At 35.9% G+C, this 20,940-nt stretch overlaps 1 protein-coding gene across 1 annotated transcript in view; it reads right to left on the reverse strand.

Moving 5' to 3' along the window:
- LOC145769926 (electroneutral sodium bicarbonate exchanger 1-like) overlaps positions 1 to 13,082 on the reverse strand; it is a 36,501-nt gene extending 23,419 nt beyond the window's left edge. The window contains exons 1-14 of the mRNA XM_082581478.1: positions 13,007 to 13,082; positions 10,904 to 10,976; positions 9,254 to 9,370; positions 8,522 to 8,690; positions 8,136 to 8,296; positions 7,548 to 7,736; positions 6,783 to 6,916; positions 6,150 to 6,273; positions 5,592 to 5,710; positions 4,586 to 4,735; positions 3,151 to 3,257; positions 2,582 to 2,756; positions 1,625 to 1,758; positions 1,263 to 1,336 (exon numbers count right to left, since the gene is read on the reverse strand). Coding sequence (XP_082437604.1) covers positions 1,263 to 1,336; positions 1,625 to 1,758; positions 2,582 to 2,756; positions 3,151 to 3,257; positions 4,586 to 4,735; positions 5,592 to 5,710; positions 6,150 to 6,273; positions 6,783 to 6,916; positions 7,548 to 7,736; positions 8,136 to 8,296; positions 8,522 to 8,690; positions 9,254 to 9,370; positions 10,904 to 10,976; positions 13,007 to 13,039 — 1,759 coding nt within the window. The 5' untranslated portion in view covers positions 13,040 to 13,082. The remainder of the gene's footprint in view (positions 1 to 1,262; positions 1,337 to 1,624; positions 1,759 to 2,581; positions 2,757 to 3,150; positions 3,258 to 4,585; positions 4,736 to 5,591; positions 5,711 to 6,149; positions 6,274 to 6,782; positions 6,917 to 7,547; positions 7,737 to 8,135; positions 8,297 to 8,521; positions 8,691 to 9,253; positions 9,371 to 10,903; positions 10,977 to 13,006) is intronic.
- Positions 13,083 to 20,940: the final 7,858 nt, after the last annotated feature.

The following is a 20,940-nucleotide window of genomic DNA, read 5'->3' on the forward strand; positions in this document are numbered from 1 at the left end:
TATGCATACACCAGGTGACACAGTTTGCCAATGGGTACTTTATGGTTATATCATGTTTCATGAAGTTGTTAACCACTGTTGCAGAACCTTGTTATGTCGTGTTTTTCACTCTATATCAGATCAATACCAGTTATCTGTAAACAAAAAGTATGCAGCTACATTGGCCAATATTAAAGTTTAAAAATTATTGTTGTCTATTTTCATCTGTATCAGAAAGGAAGTAAAACAAAAGATTTTAAAACTTATGCATTAAAAACTTGTTTTTTGTTTGTTTTTCTTTATTGTTGAGACTTCTGTAAGGACTGTTATAGAACTTCTTTAAATGTCAATTTTCATTCCTGAGAAGTCCTTGCACTGATATTATTTAAAGTTGTCATAACAGATAATTTTTTCGTTCATTATCTGAACTAAAGTAGCACCACATTAGTTGCGCAACCAGGGGGGCTTGGTTTAGCCCCCCCCTCCACTTTACTAAAATCCTGGTTGCGCTACTGGCCACAGTCCTTTCATGTAGTAGTTTTGACCATGTAGGTACATTGTATTTTTGTGAATCAGCTCTATACAAAATAATAACTACAAAGTTAAAACCTTACACATCTACTGTAATTGTTTTTATTATTGTAACACACACGGGAACAACTATTCATTGGAATAGACTATGTCAAGCATATGAAATGCCATGGATGAAAATGTATTTTACATTTTGAAATTTGAAAGCAAAATTTTCATTATGATCGTTTTAGGTTTAAATATACTGTGTTTGCAATGCAATATGTCAATGAAAATGTTCGCCTCCAGTTTAGACTCCAGCACGCACGTTGGTTTGGCCTCTGTTAAGTACGCCATGGTTACATGCTTCAATATAAAACGTTTATTGTTTGAATACCAAGGAAAAATGAAAATGTAAACCAATTCATGCCTTATTATCTGTCGGGTGAAGATTCATGAAATGGAAAATTTATTTTAATAAGTCAAAAATGGTATGCAACACCCAGCAGTGCTAACGTTTTCAAGTTAGACTGAGTAGTTTAATTGTTTGTAGAAAAAGAATTTTTTGTCCTTGGACAAAGCTTGCTTTTTCCCCTGAAGTTAAACACTTAAAAGTATGACTTGAAAGTCATTTTCAATAGCTGACGCACACGTCATATCGATTGCAGATTGACGTCGTGTCACTACTGCTCTGTGTCCTTCAAACAGAAAGAAAAATAACATATTTTTAAACTTATTGTAGAATACATGCTTTAATATTGCTTTGTACTTACCAAACAATAGACAAATGAATCCAGTCCATACGCCTACCCACACCCGGAATGCTATGTATTTGAAGCCTAAAGCTCTGCGATAATAAATGGCAAATATTATCTCAAAGTTGCACAAAACTCTTTGCGTTGTCACAGCCACCAGTTCAGTCATATTTACATTGATTTAACGTCCGCAGGCTGATTTGCTGAGTTAATACCGTATGTTTTAAGCTTTGTTATAAATACACCAACTTCTGGTGATAAGGATTTCTATTTCATTGTGAAAGCATTGTTATCTGTCGTTAGACTTCAAAAAGAGATAAATTCCTATGTATGGTGTAAAGATCGAAGTGAAAACGAACAGTAGTTTAAAATTCACTTACTCGCACAATTCAAACATGATTTTCTCAAATACAAGTATTGGGCCTGTGCTTCCTATGATTGTCAATGGCTGCCCGGAACACATGTGGTAAACCACACCCGACATAGCTCCTCCAAAAATTGACTCCATCGTTCCCTGTTGGAATATGAATGAAGTGAAATGTTACGTATGTAGCCTATATCATTATCTATGAAAAACTGTAAAAGCTGTTTTTCAACTCAGCAAATCTAAATCGCATCTACATCGAATTACAAAAATTACAAACTAAGAATAAAGCTTGGTATTTTAACGTGAAAATAGTAAACTTTACAGTATATAAAAGTATTCAATAAAGCAGGTTTTATATATCTAAGCATAATCAAGTTGTGCATGCAGACCAAAAGACTACGTTAGTGGTGCCAAAACATTTAAAGTGCTAAGCAGGCACTTTGAGTTTTCTGTTGCAACTGAATCGATTAAAATCCTTTTCTATGAACAAAGAAACAGATCAACAAACCACCTATGTCCAGAAAAAAAGCAATATACAAGAGCACTCGATCCTGCTCTATGTTGGTGAGCCTGATAATAGAGAACTACCGTTTCTAGCACTATTGAGTGGCAACGTTCATCTGATTAAAGTGAAAGTAAATGCAATAACAAACAGGTTGATTTATTGTTTCTCTGACGTTTCAACGTTCAATAAATCAACCTGTTTGTTGTTGCTTTTACTTTCACTTTTATCAGATGAATGTTGCAACTAGTGCAAGAAACTATAATTGTCCTGATGAACACCCAAGTTTTTCAGAATTCATTGAGAACTACTGTAGTCAAAAGAGTTACGCCCCTACAGAGAGGTTACGGAAAGTGCACAGATTTTTTAGAATGCATTCTCACAACATTGTGCAGACTTAGTGACTTAACATTATTACAAATACTTCATCATAAAGAACCACGAAGAAAAAAAAAATGATTGACTTACAAGATAATTGTGAGTAGCGTCTCCTAGAAGACCACCAAACGTGACAATTGGTGTTAGGATGGCAAAGTAAAGAAATATGAAAGAAGCAAGACATTGGATGCTTAGACAATCCGTGAAATCCGACTTGTAGTGTGGCGCTCTTCTTTTTATGTCGTCGATCAAACCACCAAATAATCTGTAAATATACAAAATCAAACAAAAGTAAAGCGTGCACCTGGTGAATATTGAAAAACCGGTTCGAAACAATTTTACGAAAAGGCAGAAAATGTCATCTATAAATTGTATAAAACGAAAACTTAGTCAATTTATTTGCATGTCAAAACCTGGTAGGCTACAGGTGGACAAATTGAGCAGATACTTTTTCAAAAATTTAAAACAAGGTTTTGATTTTGTAAAAGCTTTAAAATATATCGTTGTTGTATTGAAGCTTTGAAATATATCAAGCATTGTTGTGGATTGAACATCTGTCAGAAGATAATTTATTTTATTGATATTTATTCTTTTTCTGCTTCAGCAGAAATTAGCATAACAGGTCTATCGTCACAAGAAGAAGAATCATAAAGTTTTACCTTCCAGTCCTCTGCAGGCCTGGGTTAACTTCATGAACAACCAATTCTTCCTTAGTGTCACTTGGACTTGATATTGATGCGCTTGTTTTCGAAACGAGTCGCTTTTTCTGTCACATAAATGCACAATGTGAAGAAGAAGCGTTCTTCCCGGCCGTCAGCACAAGGCTGAGCACTCACTAGTACAGCGAGCAGCAGTTGCGATTCGCTAACCATAACGGTGTAGCTTCCACGCTAGCCATCCGCTGCCCAGAAACTTCTAAATGAACAATCTTACATTTGAGTTAACTCAATTAGCCTACGTATTTATCGGCTGTCGAGTGTAGCAAGAATTGACAGCGATAGACACGTGTTTCGCCCTTGAGGCTGGGCTCATTAGTATCGCACCACTAATTCATGCCACATAGTTCTTAACCGCTGCTGTTGTCAGTCAATTAAATCCTTACTTTTGTGAAAAGAAACAACTAAATTAACTGTCGCCAAGGATATGCACTGTTGGGAAGGAAGGATCTTCCTAGCGTCAGCACTACCTACTGTAACTATACTCACTATAGAACAGCGAGCATCGTGTTTCGCTATAACCATACCGGTGTAGCCTCCACACTAGCCATCAAGACTTTTTCCCAAAAACATGTGTTTCCGGGCAGTTGAGAGTAGAAAGAGTTGACAGCGATAGACGACCAGCTTCATAGACGAAACACGTGTTTTTCGCAATAATTTTTGCTACACTCGACTGCCGAGAAACACAATGAAGTATACTGTTGAGGTGGCTGGCGAAGTCAATTGGCTTCCAAATACCATTAGAATTGTCATGTAAACAAAATCTACAGTATGTTACAAACAAGAATTGTAAACAAAAGATTATGCTAATGAATTTGCTAATTAAAGTTGTGTTTAACTCGTTCGGGTGATCCTATCAGCAAATTCTTCAGCTTGCACATAAGAGTAGACAAACGCCTTAAGCGATATTCTGTTGCTCAGGTTTTAGATTTCCTGCACCAAAAAATCGTTACGTTGAATGACTATTTCCAACGTTAGATACTTTTATAAGTTAGATGAATACAAGGTAAAATGATAATAAAAAGCCAGTTTCTTTACAAAGAAACTAATTTAAAACGAAATCTCAACAAAGGATCTGTTTTTTTTTTCCAGAAACATTGAAATAAGGTTGCTGTGAACGCCTCTTACTCACAATTCGAAAATAAGTATTGATCCCAATAATATATTGTAACGGAATCAATTGAAAAACCATACTGTTTCTTCTGTGTCCACTTTAACGTGCGTTTTGCTTTTGTTTTGAAAGAATCCAGAACTTTATACAAAGAAAATATATTCAGTATACTACACAGTATCTTTTAACAGATGAAATCAAGATTTCCAGCAGTGACATGGTGAGAAAACAAAGATACGCACAGAAGCAGTTAAGTTTTGTATTGACCTGGTTGCCTGGAAGATCTTTAGGAGGTTCAATGCGTGTGGTGGCATTCCAACCTCCGGGAGGAAGAAGAGTCACATGTTGGAGGAATTCATCTATTCCAGATAAAAGATCTTTCCTCGTTTTAGCTTTGTACGCTACTTCGTGGAAAATCTGAAGATAAAGTCATTGATAAGAATGAATGCATCAACGCCTACACAACTTCACCTTTAAAAAAATAGGTACATGTAGCCTACATATGCTAGTAAGTTGCATAGCGAAATTCTGACATATGTCGACACTCAAGCAATGTAAAACTGTTAGTATAAAGCTTTTGCAAGGATGACAGAAAACCAGGAACTATAACAACACAATAATTAGCAACTGTAGAAGCACGAGCCAGGTTTATGATATAAACAAAGCCTTTTATCGTTATCTGTTTGATCGGCAACACGATTTTATGTAAAAATAATCAAGGGAAATTTTCTGTTTTTCACTCTAAAATATCATATAACTAGCATTCTCTGCAAAGTTCAAATTATGTATTTACTATCCACACTTGATGTAGATTATATTGCTAATTATTTCAGGCATTATCGTAAACGCCATACTGTTGGCTATTGCCGTCATACAAGCGTAAGCATACATATCTGTTCAATCTGCTGAATCTGCATCGCGAATCACTAAAGTTTATAATATGAGTTGAGTTTGCAAACCATGCCCTTAGAAGGGCCGTAGGCATTTCTCTCTAGAACAGCGTACTGTTCATTAAAATGAGATAAATTAAGGGCTATAGTCGAAAAGATGCCACACCGCAATCGACGGCACACCTTTAAGTGTCTTTTCAAAGACACGGCCACATGCTCTTGAACGGTGTCAAACTGGCTGCCTATTGAACGTCCAACCAAGCCTCTCACCACTCGGCTATGTATCCAAGTGGTGAGAGTCTTCAGGTGAGAACCACAATTATATGTTTCTTATTGATTCAGGTACTCTGTTATGTCATATCAACATAACAATACACGTTTACCTCGTCAACCATGAGAGTTGCTATCGAACGACCAATTTCATGACTTTGCTTGTAACTTCCAGGTGGGCCAAGAAGAAGAAAAATAAATCGCGATGGAATCGGTACCTCCACTAAGCGACCTATAGCGTAGTCACACATAACGAAATGATTAGTATAAATGTCAACAGTGCAATTTGCAATCTTGTTTTTTATATGTACACAGTACAGTATGGTAGTTACATAAATAGGCCCCAACCAAAACAATAATATGTTTATAACAAAAATAACATAGGCTAATAAGTATCTCAAATATTTGAATACTATGGTTTCATACCATTTGACAATCATTTTAGTTCTAGTAACATCAGGTGGAAAAAATATGATTTGTTTATACATCTGCTGCTTTTGAAAATTCTGCTCTGCCAACAGCAATAGATAAATAGCTATCAATCACTTGTGTTTCCGAAAAATTGGTTTACATTAAAAAGTGCACAATTAAATTTGTGTTGTTTGTTAGTTTATCTTACAGCGAATGACAAATGAAAAGTTAAATACAAAAGCAAAGCTGCCTGAGTGTACCTAAATATGTACTGTCGTGTAGACGTACGAACGCTACCACTTGCTCTTCCAGGAAGTCAACTTCTCCCACCATGACATTGAAGGCTTCTGCACCTTGAGGGATCTTCTTCATCAAATACGGAACCTGGAGCACAGAGGATGCAAGAAAAAGTGAAAATACAGTATCAGAGGTCGAGTTAAAAAAAAGGATTATTGCTTCACTAAAAATATATCTAGCACATTAAAGTGAAATTGAAAAAAAAAAGTGAAAAGTAACAAAGTAACGGGGAAACATGTACAATTGTACATAGATGTACATTTTACATAGTAATTTTTTCTATTGAATACAATAACTTCTTAGAACACCAGCAGGAAAAATGATAAAGAAGCCAAAGTTACAGAAGATATCTGGCTGAAATATCATAATAAAGAAGTGAAACATCAACAAGATGATGTCAATTTGATGATTTGATAATTTGATGATGTCAAAGCAACAGATAAAAAAAGTAACAAAGTGTTGGCTGAAACTTAACAAACGAAAACCAATAAACAATTAAAAATTTGATGATTATTATTATGGAAAAGAATGCTTTAAGAAATGCTTAAAACTAGATTGACAGTAATTGGTATTTTTGTACAGTGAAACAAACCAACCTTGGTTTTCTTGTCGCTTTCGGTGAACACTTGGTTATCTCCATTTTCAAGACCACTGAGCAAGTCATTTCCTTCTGCTATCGAAGACTTGTGACGATGCAGTGCAGAAGACTCAGAGCGATGCTGATTCAGTGCTGAAAGTTAAAGATGATTGTGATATGATATGATGACCCTGATATGAAGACATTACTCTGGTTACAACAATTGGGAGATGTTGCCTGAATTGTTGCCTCATAAGCAAGAAGAAGAAGATGATTGTTATCATTGTTTATATCCCGAGTTTAATTTCAAATCGAAACATATAAGAATTTAAAAAATTAAAATTCATTTTGTGCTTCCTTGCATAAAGTGCACTAAAAGGCATATTGCGGCAGAATTGCCGTGATTGAACGCAGCTGATCCAATGACTCCATGACCCTTATCTGCTTTTAGTCGTATGTTGTGTTTAATATGTGATTAGCAATATATAGGCTATACTTTGTGCGTGTTGTCGCAAAAGTCGATAACTCGATTATTACTATTTTAATTACTGTTATTATAAACATTTTTTATGTCCACAGATATTATGAAACGTTAAAAACGCATTGTCCCGCAAACTTTAGCTAAAGCTACTATTTTTTTCCGTTTTTTAGTAAACATAAGAGCGTTTATTGTACAGTAAATGGTCAAATAAGGACTTCAATGCAGAACTTTTTATATTATCACAAGTAACAACAACATCAGCATACGCAAAAACAAATAAAAAATGAAGTTGTGTTGACTTACCAAGTGCTTTAAATTGAGATTCTGAATCTCGTCTGGCAACGAAATCAGTGACAGACTTGATTGCTGTAACCCCTTTCTTCCTCTCCCCTTGGTGTTCGAAACCACATAAAAGCAACGTTCTAAGTCTTGCAATGACGTAGTCATCGTGTGGAAGATAGTTACTCGACACCATTTGTTCAATGACAAGATCTATATGCATTAGAGGTACAGTATAGGTAAAGCTATATTTGATCAAGGCATTGAGGATGAGAAGATTCTCATAATACTAAGTCAACGGCACTAACCAGAGTAGGGTGCCCAGTTCCTTTCTCTCGGCCGCCTTTCCTTCAGCAACTATGCCCACTAAATTTATTAGGCCTACACCCTGGGTAGAGGTGAGCGGTGTTTATCAACAACCAGCTTAAGCCAGGAGTCGAACCAGGATTGAATGATTAAAAAGCGGGCGCATCCTTTAGGCCATCTCACCACTAGAGGTACAGCAGACCTAGCGGTAAGATGGCGCAGCGGATCATCGGATCATCAAGTCATGTCGTGATCTCACGTGCTATAGATCTAAATACGTGACGTTAAATGTAGATACCCACAAACCTGCAATTTGTGCAAATTCATTGGCCTCCATGTCTAACTGGACCACTCCTTTGATAAGGCAGGAACGAAGCTCGTGCACACTTTGAAGGCTGAGAGTTGACACATGAGGCTTACTCCACCTATCCCCACCTTCTTCAACACATTCTTCAAATTTTATCCATCTATAAAAATAAACTAACAGTTTACTGCTTCTGAAGCTTCAGAAACAAGTCATATTAGTGAACATTTCAGCTTAGTAAAACATTCAGCAAGCAAAATTGTTCATTAGAGTAATCTGTAGAGCCACAACAAATGCAAAGGTAAAAATATTACTCAAGAGCATAATTTCTAGCATAGTTGTGGCGCTAGTATAAATACAACTATCATCATCATTATCATCATCTCACCTAGCGGACTCTCTCCAAAGAGTATCTCCACCTTCTTCAATTTTCAGTTGTTGCATCTCAATAAAGAGACAGGGAGCGCCACACCAGCGAAGAATTTTGTTCTCATCAACCTCACCATCCTGCTTTTCTCCTCCCAGGATGAATTGAACTTGCTGACTAGGTGGTAGAGCTACAAATAATATATACGGTTGTATGTAATGCTTCACTCTCGATAAGCTATATCTATGTTAATAAATATAATTAACTTACCTAACCTGCAGTAGAAAGTAGAATTAAATGCACATGAAACAGTTTATTTTAATTCTTGTACAGTTTTGTTTCCTTCTATTGCATTGACTTTGTTTTTTGTCGTTAGGTTTCTTTTGTGGTATTTTTATTGTTAAGTTTAAATTTTGAAGTTTGTGCCAATCCTCAATGAGCATCTCTATCACACTGGGAAAATTTTCGGGTGTGAATTCTAGAAATTGAATTGTCGCACAAACCAAATGGTTCCTTTGTGTATTTTTTGGCTACGTTTCTGTTGGTGTTTTGTCAAACATTGTCAAGTCATTGTCAATGTTCATTGTATTGTCAAGTCATTGTCAAGTCAAGTCAGTGTATTGTCAAGCAGTAATAAAATGTGATGCATTTGTAAGCCACCAGCAGTAACACCAAACATTAAATCTGGAAACTTTTAATGTCCTCCACCGATAAATCACCATAATTTATTTTCACTTTTAAATGGAATCTCACCAGGTTTTTCTTGTTCAGAAGATTTATCAAAACCTTTAAATTTTCTTTTTTGGTGTTTGTGGTGCTTTTGTTTGTCATAAGAAGCAGGTAATCCCACGTAGACATTACGATGTTGCTCTGAACAGAAGGATTGTGTTAATTTATTTAAGTTTTGCGGAAACACTGTGCTACAAAGTGGATCAGAAACTGTAGTTTTCAACCAAACTTATAAATCATTTTAATCTTGTATACAAAAAGTTGAAAGAAAATATACGAAAGATTAATTAATTGCTTTTACTTCTACGTTGCTTTAACGCTAGTTTGCAATGAAATTACGTTTACGAAACAAAGAGGGACATAACTTAAATTTGGAGAAGTTTAATGGAATTTGCAGAACATAAGCATATCCTCTTGCAGCTGTTTATTTTGTGTGCATAAATTCAAAGTCACCTTGGTGAGATTTCTGCCGTAAAATTTCGATTTACCGTAAACTAGCATTTGCATTACGTCAGACAAAAAATAGTTCTGTTTTTGGGTAAGTTTTCACCTAAGCATAGTCAGCACGACTCTGAGATTATTGTGATAAGACTAAGATTTACTCTACGCCTACTATGCAAAAATCGCTCTTTTTATGAATTAAAAAAAAGTGGTAAGAACCCACAAACCATAAAAAGTTCATCAGGTAATTTGTACGAAGTACCCGCGTCTGAAAAAGTATCCATAACCTGGCTTAAAATCAGAAAGGTTTCAAATGAAGAGATAGGCCTTTGACTTTGTATTGTCTTTTACGCTAACATTAAATTGAAACTCGGATACATCTGTGATCAGTTTTGTTTAGGCCTTTTGTGCCACAACACTGGAATAAAACCTTAGTCACGCATTTTGCTAAGATGTGGAAACAGCAAAACTTGTTTTCTTCAACAGATACAAACATTACATCAACATAAAAGAAACAAATTTATTTTCTAGCTAAGAAAACTTGGCAAAAACCCAAAAAACAAGTCTGTTAAACGTAGAAGAGTTCAATCCGAAGTGATTTGGTTTATTGCATATTTTTTGTTCATTCGTTTGAATCTGTAATATAGCTGCATATTTTCCAAATTTTGAAGGACAATTCAGTAAGTTTTCTCTTTCTTCGTTTGAGCCTTTCATGATGAGGAAGCAATTTAGTGGGCTGCTCGACACCTGCCCATACATCTAGTCGCCGCCACTGCCCAAGGGTGGTAAAAGGCAAAGCCCCTCGATCCCTGGAGTGGCGAAGAAAGTTCAAACGAAGAACAAGAAGTGCATTTTGAATACATATGTCTAGAAAAGCTGAAAATTCTCTTACTAAAATGCATGTCAAAATAGATTTATGATACTCAAACTAAAATTTCAAAACAAAAACAATGATAAACAAAATATGCTAAAAATGTACAAAGCACAACATAAATTGAACAAATGAAATTGAAACCAATAAAAATTACAGAAAATATATCTGTGGCCTTAGGATTAGCATGCGTCAGAAAACAAAGGTTATGGATTATATTCCAAACATAACTTATAACTTGCACTTAAAAAAATAACGTATCCTGATATTGTGCCGCCTTTGAGATCTATGTAGGTTAAGAAATAATTTGTCAAGCTATCCTCCTCTTCATTTAGGCTGGAATATATGTGCCAGTCACTCACCTATAGCATAATCAATATCGGACTGTGAGGTTTGTCCCTGGTCGAGTATGGGCTGTGTCTCCAGGTCCATTGCCTGTCAAATAAGACATAAATGTATGCACTGATTTCGTCCTGATTTCATTATCATAAACAACTTGGATAAATTTATTGACACATTAATCTCAATTGCAATTTGTTGCAAATGCACCACTTTCATTAAGTTACTGTCCATGGCATTTTTACAAGCAATTTTGAAAATATGAAATTGCAGACATACGGCAATAATTTGATTGGAGTTAACTCACAAATCAATCTTTTCATGTAGCCTCACTTTATTGTTGTTTATATTATTATTTGCCATTATCCGATATTAAACAAATTTTTTCGTGTTATTATAATGTTTTGTTCTGTATGATATCCGTAATAAAATGCTTTTGGTTGGGCTTGTACGGCTTAGATAATATCTAAGTTATACTGTTGCCTAACTGTTCAGCAACACAGCTGGTTTGCATAAATCAATCTACTTCACGAAACTTCAACTGTACATGGTATGTACATTGTACAACGCACAGTTTGTCACAGTCAATTTTCATAATTATTGCAAGAATACTTTTTTAAGCTTTTGATTTTTTGTAAACGTGGTTTCGAACCGCCTTACTACGTTTTTCTAAAATTACAATAAAGATTAAGTTGTGAAAGAAATATTTGTCTGAATGTATTGTGGGGTATTCTTTTGTAATTCCATATGATTTGAGCATAATTCAGGATCTGCAACAATGAAATCCGTTGGACCGTAAAAGCAAGACACCTCTAGAAACAAAAAGTAGAAAAGCAACTTGTACGAAAAGAAAACAAGCTGCTGTACATCAAAAAACTAGAAAATACAAAGATACTTATAAAATCATTAAGGAAAGGTAGTTGTTCTATAAAAAAAGCAGGAATTGTCTCTAAAAGAAATGAAATGGATGCAAATGCACTGCAGCAAATACGCGGGGTTTTCTCCAAACGTTTGGACCTCATTGAAAGATTTCGGGCCCTAACGTCACTTCGGGCCGAGGTCTAAAGTCTCCCCGTCCACTTTGCTGTATGTTACACGCGCAAATTCGTTTGTGAATTCTTTTGCATTGTATTGTTGTTTATGATAGACCAAAGAAAATACTTCTAATCTAAGTCTTTGTTTTCAAGCAGTGTTTTTTGTTAGACAAAACAATGGAGAATCAATGAACACTTGTTGCACTCGATCAAAATCAAAAAAATTCAGTCTTTTACAAAAGTAAACATAGTTGTTCTATATAAGCTGCCCAGACAGCAAATCAACCATTTTTTACATTGATTCAACGTCTGCCGGCGTATGGACTGACAATCCTCTACCATCCATCTTAGGAAAGTCACTTTGTTTGTGCAGAATTAATTCTATTTTAATTAAATTTAGAAATACTGCTCCATAAACGAGATTACCTACTGCTTATGTTTCCTTCTCTACTACAATATCATTAAACGTTTGAAGTATGTAAACAGTGATGATTTTGAATTTTCTGTGTTTCTTTGACAATGCAAAGTTTTCCTTCTCTCTCTACTCTTAATTATTAGGAAGGTGGAAGGATTAAGTTTCCAGGAGGCTCTAAATTACATAAACAGTAGAAACAACTTCATCAACGCGTCTTACAACATTTTGAAATATATACTGTGAAACTGTTCGCCGGGAGATGGTGTTTCTATGGATGCATGCTGCGCTAAAAAAGTTAAAAAAAAAACGATTAAACTTGTGATTATTTGAGAATGAAGTATTTTCTATTTTTTATTTAACAATAGCTTGATTGGGAGTGTGGATGAACATTTTTTAAAATTACTAAATGAATAAATCTACAGGGAATTAAAAAAGTATTACGCTTACAATCACCTACATCACACATATTTAAGTGTTTTGACTTTTTTGCACAAAGAGTAAAGCAGCTTTAATTACAATAGAGTACAGTACACTTTGGCAATTAGATTGAGGAAAAAAAAAACAAAACGACATTAATAGTGTTACAGTAGGCTACACCAAGATTGCTGTTTTTCTTAGTTTTAAAGTTGTAATAATTCACTCAATTGCAAAAACTGTACTTTAAAGTACTAACTTACCTCGCCAAACATATCATTGCGGTTAGTAAACATATCAATGTCTAATAACCCCCTCCTAATGAACAACAAAAACGACCAAGCTGCAAAGTAAAATTACCTATATTTGAGTCAAAGGCTTTACTGAGCACCTGATGCAATTTACTTATTTTTGAAGTAATCGTTTAATTAATGTTTTTTTACCGTTAAGGAGAGTCTACAAAATTATTGACCATAAGAAAAGGAATATGCGTAACATAATCATATCACGAACCAAGCGTCGTGAGTGGTATAAATACATTCTCTTATACCTTAATGTTACTACACTGAAACACTGAGAGCACTGAATAGTGAATACCCGTGAAACAACCTACACAAAGCTACACCAACAAGATTTTTTGACAATAACGTTTAGGTCGATCTTTCAACTTTTTGATTATTTGTATCTTTTTATGTTAGTAGAATTTCTTACTGCTTGTATGCTTTCCGTTGTCTAAAACGTTGGTTTAATGAAAAGCTCATACTGTAAATGTCTTAGTTAAATTTCAAATTCACTGTATTGCACACTAACTGTCACATTACACTCGTTTAACACATTACAAGCGACTTAAATGAAATGACCTTTTACACACGTATAAGTTCACAGAATAATACAAAATATTTCTGAAAAATGACTCTCATCTTGTTAATCTTTCAGGAGCAAAATTGTAGCCATATGGCCTCAGCAGCGTTAATTGCAACATTATTGAACTGAACAGATGTCACGCTCATTTATATTTGCGCTTAAAATATCGTATCAATATTGCCACCTAGCGATGCAGTGTAAAAAAATGCTGGGAATATTGTTTTTTAAAATTAATTCAAATGTGGTTGATTTACTTATTGGTTGGTTGCATCAAGTGTAATTATTTTACTTAGATATGATTGTTTAGATTTTTGTTATTTTATTTTCTTAATTTGTTCGATATATCCACAAATCAATTACATTGCTAATACACTAAATGTAGCTATAATGTCTGCTAATAAAAACAAAAAGGATTCTGCTCTTTAACTCACCACGGTGCCTATATTCTTAACAAGATGACATTTAAAACAAGTTTTAAACAATGAAAACTATTAATACTACAAAAATTGCTCAATGCCAAGCAAAAAGCAAAGCAGAGTGAATTAAATCAAATATAGTTATTAGGCTTACTATCTAAATCCTTGACAGCCTGTTTCACCTAAAAGAAGATCATCAGAAGGTCCTTATTCAAATAGAAACTGATAGATCTAAACCGTTGTGTAACAAAGACAGTGGTACTAAAATTGCATGACAAACATCCTAATCGAAACAGCAGCAACAAAATATTTACTAAGTGGAAAGTAGATACGAAGCAACAATCAGTTCCACTGCGTGCTAGCAAACACGAACTTTACGACTTCTATTCAATTTTTGTTTTAACTGATAACAAGCAAAAAAATCACTTAGCCTACGTTTAAAAACAAAAAAGTAATGTTAGTTTCAAGCAATTTTTTTTTACTCAATTTTAAATATTTTAATCTCTTTCACGCCTGTCATATATCTTGTAATCTAAATTAATGATTTTTAATTAGTTAGCATGGCTGAGCATCAATAAAAAGAATCGTTGCTGACGTAAAACGATAATCCCTAAAACAATTCAACAAAGGTTTTGTAGGTTTGTTTGCAGCATTCGCTAAACCGGAAGGTGAAAGCCGCAAGCTTTGAAAGACTGCTACACTTTGTTTAAAGCACTTTTAAACATAAAAGGAAACATTTCGTACGAAAGCCTCTATGGCAGCGTTTCTCAACCTGGGAGTCGCGACCCCCAAAGGGGTCGCGAAGGTCATTTCAAGGGGGTCGCAAAGATATTCATAAAAAATTTTCTAAATCGCAAAAATTTCCGGAAAAATGAAAAATCTTTGCAGCAATCACTTTGTATACAGTAATGTCGTAGCAAGTGACTAATTGGTTGCACTGTTACGAAAGAGAACGCGTAGCTCGGTTGTAGGTCAATTTATCATCGTTTGTTCAAGTAGAACGATATTTCTAGGGATGCGAAACTTCATCCGCTTTTGGCTTATCCGCAATACTAGAAGGGTTACGTTTTTTTGGTAATTTACAAAATATTTTACTTTTTATGGGATATATAAGAAGAGTGAAGTTGGTTTTAAAGTAATTTAAGGTTTTTAGTTGAAAGCAAGCCAGCAGTAAAGCGTAAAAACAATGTTAAATTGGCAATTGACCCTTCTAATGTTGAAGGAACAACGGAGCTGCGTGTTCCGTAATGTACCGTCCCTAGATATTTCTATGAGCTCAAAGAAAGAGATGCCGCATTTGTACAAAATTCGTTCTCTACTGCTTCGGATGTTGCTGACATTTCAGATAAATTACAAGACCAATTTTATGATCTTGAAAATGATTCTTCGGCAGGTGACGTTTTTAATGAAATGCCAGTCTCTCAGTTCTGGTGTGCTATGCGTAAATCACACCCACAACTATCTGAACTACCTTTTCGAATATTATTTCCATTTACCGCAACATAGGCTACCTCTGCTGAAGTGGTTTTTCGGCTCTTGTCCATATCATATCAAGCACTCAAACACTAATTTCGAAGTTGGCCAAGCAGTTACAGAGTCAGCCGTCGCATTAAAAGTGGTGACATTCACCAGTTCTTTGAAATTAAATGATATTGAAATGTATTTTTGTGCTAATTTATTTATCTATAGAAAATATAGCAGGAAGGGGGTCGCAGGCTGTATTAAACACCTAAAAAGGGGTCATGAACCACAAAAGGTTGAGAAACACTGCTCTATGGTCTTCGTATTGTCTCCTTAGGTGCAGTTTTTCAATATTTAAAAAAATTTAAACGTTTTGATCGGAGTGACTTTTATGCTGTAGTCAGAAAAGTTGTAAAAATTTTAAATATGTAAAAGCAACGTCGTAATATTGCTTACTTGTTGCCTCTATAGACAGATCAAAGTTATAGGGTACGGTGTGAACAAAGAAATAATTTCTTGAACTTTTTCGTGGTAGTGTTTGAATAATGTAAAAATTCTACAGATGAAAGCTGGAATCGTGTTGACATCAGGATTTGATATAAATGCGTAATTGTCCTGATTTGCGGCTTAGTGGTTTGTGAGCCCCCTTTTGAAGGCCCCCCCCCGACGTGGAAAAAATGCGATTTTGTGTTTTTTTTTCTTTCAGCCTTTCAAGTTTCTGCAAAGTGCTGTGCAGTGCAGTGCTGGATTAATGCTACTGTAGACGTAGGCTAAAGGTGGTTTTTCACGCCATCGGCACGAAAATATTTTTTGCACGAGGCCCCCCGATCTAAAAGTGCCCCGGGCCTCCATCAGCTAAATCCGGCCATGTGTAACGCGCTGAATCAGTAGGCATGGATTCGATGCCTTGTCTGGTCAAACCGAAAACATTCTGAGGAAGACAACGTTAGGAATTGAACCAAATTCGAAGTTGTCTTGCTATCAGTAGGCTACAGATGTAAAAAGTTATCTGGATAAACTTTTATTTAAATTTTGTTTCCCAGGAGAGTTAAATTTTCCTTAAATAGCTCTGCTTCTCTTTCTCGTGGGAGACCTAAAGTTTATCCGCTTTGCATAAGGCGGACCGGCTATGGGAGCCAAACGTACCTGTGTTACGGTCACGTGATGGAGACGTGGGCGCAGGCCGGCTAGCAAATTGCGGTCGGTATACCAGCCACTCCATATGACGGGCCGCCAGAGCTGTCGTAGGCTGACCTTTTTGCATCGTGAAAAGCTACTCCTGTCTCCCTGACCCGCTTCGCCATTAGAAGCCTGGCCCCGGCGATCCATGCTGGTGGACCTCCCTCTCAGTGCATCGACACCTCAAAGTCAATAGTGTAATTAGATTAAAAAGCTTTTATTGGTTACTCGCAACTGTAATGCACCCAGCATGGGACTAAGGGAGCTCAAGCCCCCCCCCAAACCCGTAACCAAAAATGAAGTTTTTGTATGTTCCCCATTTATACCTTTTGCTTACAGGTTAGATCAGAGACTTAGATATGAATAAGACACAACAATACAACAGTCGAATTAACAGTCGAAAATTTAACAGTCGAACCGTTTCGGCTTAACTTAAGCCCTCATCAAGAACCTGAAAATATTTATAAAAATGCAATAAATTTCAACTTCTTGAAAGTAAAATTACATTAGGAAAAGGAAACTACATAAATAAATACAAAAAAATTGCACCACAGGAAACGTGATATAGCCTACATCACGTAAATGTTGAGGAGAATGGACGCGCCTCCAGCAAATAATTGTTTGTTTAAATTTGGGTTGTAGCATTTGATTAACAGTGCTTCCTGAATTTTGGTGTCAAATTGGGATTTGCCTTTGCGTAAAATTTTTAATGAGTTAGCAGAGAATTTTTGATCTGTGCAAAAATAACTCTCCATGATGGTCTTTGATGGCACTTCTTTAATTCCCTAAAATTCAGATGCTCCCGTACTCTCGTGGTCAAATGTCTGGTGGATGTACCGAACGTCAATGCCGAACCACACGGACATGTAAAACTGTATACGACATTTGAGCAGAGAAACCAAGGCGTCTGGGACTTTAGTTGAAAATGCGAACTAATTTTGAATGTTTTGTAAGTAGGAATAACGCCCACATCGAATTTACTGTTTACAAAATTAGTTTAACTGTTGTCGTGCTAGTTGTTGTTTTTGCACTTAGTTGTGGTGGCAAACAGAAAGCTAATTATAGTTTGTCATAGGCTACATGACGAAAAGTGGAGATCTATAAAAGATTGCGAGAGTGGACGTACGGATGAGGATGCTGATGGTGCTAGTAGCATGGGGTTCACTAGGTCAACTTTTATTCTGATTGAGAGAACGAATCTTGATATAGCCTACGGCAACTGGTGGGTTGTGGGCCGTGAGTGCCTTTAAATATTAATCAAAGGGATGGGCATTGGCTTATTGTCACTGTCACTATTGTCGCATATCACTCGGCCGACATTTCTAAACTAGCAACCCCCTAATTTTTTTCTGCATGCGCTACTGATTCGCAATGACTTCCGTATTCAACAGCATAACATCAAGATGCAAAACGACAATATCGATTAAAAAATCAAAACTTTCGGTTAAAAAATAAGAACTTTTGATTTAAAATATAAGTTATTATCAGAAACTTAAAATTCAGGTTTGAAAATCAAAATTATCGGTTAGAAAATCTAAATCCGCTCCAGCATTGGCTACTCTGTGAACATGCAAAACAAACCCAAACTAACATAGGTGAAGCGTGTGAGAAGATAAAATATAATAGATAAAACATCAATTTTCTAAGGTAGGTAGCAAAGCAGATTATGATCTTTGCTTAAAAAAGTATAGAGCAATAGAGTGTACTTTTTTTTTCTCAACAGCTTTACAATGTAGGCTACTACATACAACTAGTTGAAAAATTTAGAATACAAACATTTAAGACTGGCACTTGCGGAGGATTTTGGAAAAAAACTTTCTATTTTATATACTTTATTATTTACCGAAAAAAAGAATTACCACCTCAAAATATCACACAAGTCTGTTTCATTCTTGTTTGTTTCATTTGCAAGCTCTTATTGAAATTCATAACTTAAAAGGCTATCCAGGAGTATTCTCCCACGAAGCAAATTGTTGAGGGATTTTAGGAAAGTAGCAACAGGGTTGGAAGTCGTTAGTCTAAAAGCAATGACTATTTCACTATTCGACAGTGCCCAAAAAAGCAATGACTTTCCGCTATCGATGCTTAAAAAAGGCAATGAATAGCAATTACTAAAAATTGACTGGCCACAAACAAGCCCAAAAACAAACAACCCGCAAACTAAAAAAACCCGCAAAAACTCGACAAAAAACAAGCCCAAACTTGCTGGAAAACCGCAAAGTTAGCAACACTGTTAACGACTCTCACTGGCATGGTTTTTCTGAACTGTTTTGCCGCAAAATGTTCCTTAATCCTTTAAAGTTCGAAAACCGTAAGGGGATTAGTTCGGATAGTAATCCTAAAACTAAATCTCGTAATTTCGTTTTGACGACAAAGTAAGTGAACAACAAAAAATGATTTAGCAGTTCTCCTAAATATCGATTAGTGAGAAACGAATAATGATTATGCAGGGGTTTTCGGTTTTATTAAATTTAAATGTCTATTAATCCCCTGGAGGTCAGCAGATACGCTGCTGGCGTAACAAAGCTTCGATGACACAGAGGTATCGCAATGAGTCTCAAGGAATCGTTTTATTCGCGAGTTCGCATTGCAGAATTTAGAACACCAATATTTGAACTAGCGTTTTTTAGAATGAATAGAGTTTTTGAATTTGTAAGTAAGAATTGTCGTAGGCTAATGCTTATGTTATATGTAAAACTTGTTTGTGCCGAGGTATATAAAGCACTTTCAAAATAAAAGAAAAAGCAAGCAATTACGTAATTTAAAATTGGCAAATTACAACAATGTGTTTGCGATTGTGGAACAGCAAAGGTGAAATCATGTTAAGATCTCATCATGGAGGTGAATTGCGGAGATATTGAATAAGCTTAGTTGTTATTTCACAGCAACACTTGAAACTGAAGCTATTTCTTTAAAAGTTATTGTGGATGAAATCACACGAATTGACGTCATAATGCAACGTTTTGCTACCACGGAAAAAATTGAGCCATCAATCGCCATTGAACAGGATCACTGGTGAAAGTTGTGGTTGGGTTGTTGCGTAGAAAACGATTTGTTAATTATATATGTCTTTGTTCACAACTAGTGAGTTTTTTAAGAAACATAAATATAACGCAGGCCAAAGAAAAAGATAAAAAAAATGTGTCTGCAATCAGTGCCGGTCTTAGGGTATTTCGGGCCCTGTGCGGAATATGCTTTGCGGGCCCCAATGACAATAATCCAATTCAGTAGCGTAGCTAGGTACTTTGAAAGGTGGTGGTGGCGGCGTGATCGCCGAAGGCGACAACCAGCGGCGGGGGGTCTGGGAGCCTCCCCCAGAAAATTTTGAAAAATTACTTTGAATTTGGGGCATTCTGAGAGCATGTTCAACAAAAATTTAGGTATGAATATTACTGTAAAATGGTGCTGTCCGGTGGCATAGCAAAAGGATAAGATCATGCTTTCTTTGGCATTTTTCGGAAATAAAGCTATGTCTCTATGTTGAGTCTGGATGCAACCTATTTCGTTCCCTGAAAAATTCGTACCCTGAAATCGTGTAACAAAATTAAATTTCGACTTATTTCGTCTCCTGAAAAGATCGAGAAATTTTGAAAAGTTTGCGGCAACTCCGAATAGCGACTTCGGCTATGTCGTTTTTTTTTCTCGATCTTTTCAGGGTACGAAATGTTCAGGTGACGAAATAGGTTGAATTCATTGAGTCTCTATGTTTTCTTGTTGCTAATTCCTTTGTTGAATTCACTTGTTGAATTTTTCCATTGAAAATGACAAAATTACTGCATTTTCTGAGTAAATTGCGGGCCCCCTAATTTGCGGGCCCTGTGCGATCGCACGGTTTGCACATCCCAAAGACCGGCACTGCTGCAATGTAAGATGTGATTTGGGGTATATTGAGGCTGCTGATTTCAAAAATCACATTAGATTTTACCCATCACATCAGGCTTTTGAGATTTTGCATGATATTTTTTCTGATAATATTGACTTTTTAGCCGAATTTTCTCTTACTGTTACCGTTTTATAAAGACCTTATGAGCCAAAAGTGTTTTAAAATTTGTCGTAATCATGGAAATGATTTTATGTTGTAACATTCGGAGATGTATTATGACACCATAACCATTGGAGTGACCGACTTATCTTCAGAAGGTACTCTAGTCAGAAGGCCCCCTAGCTGGATGGGCAACTGGTCAAAAAGGTCACCTAGAGTCCTAGACCATCTGGCTATAGTGGACCATCTGTCTATGCTAGACCATCCAACTTATGTACCTTCTGAGAACTGTCCA

This window comes from Aplidium turbinatum, chromosome 1 (assembly GCF_918807975.1).
Source record: "Aplidium turbinatum chromosome 1, kaAplTurb1.1, whole genome shotgun sequence".
Taxonomy (NCBI): domain Eukaryota; kingdom Metazoa; phylum Chordata; class Ascidiacea; order Aplousobranchia; family Polyclinidae; genus Aplidium; species Aplidium turbinatum.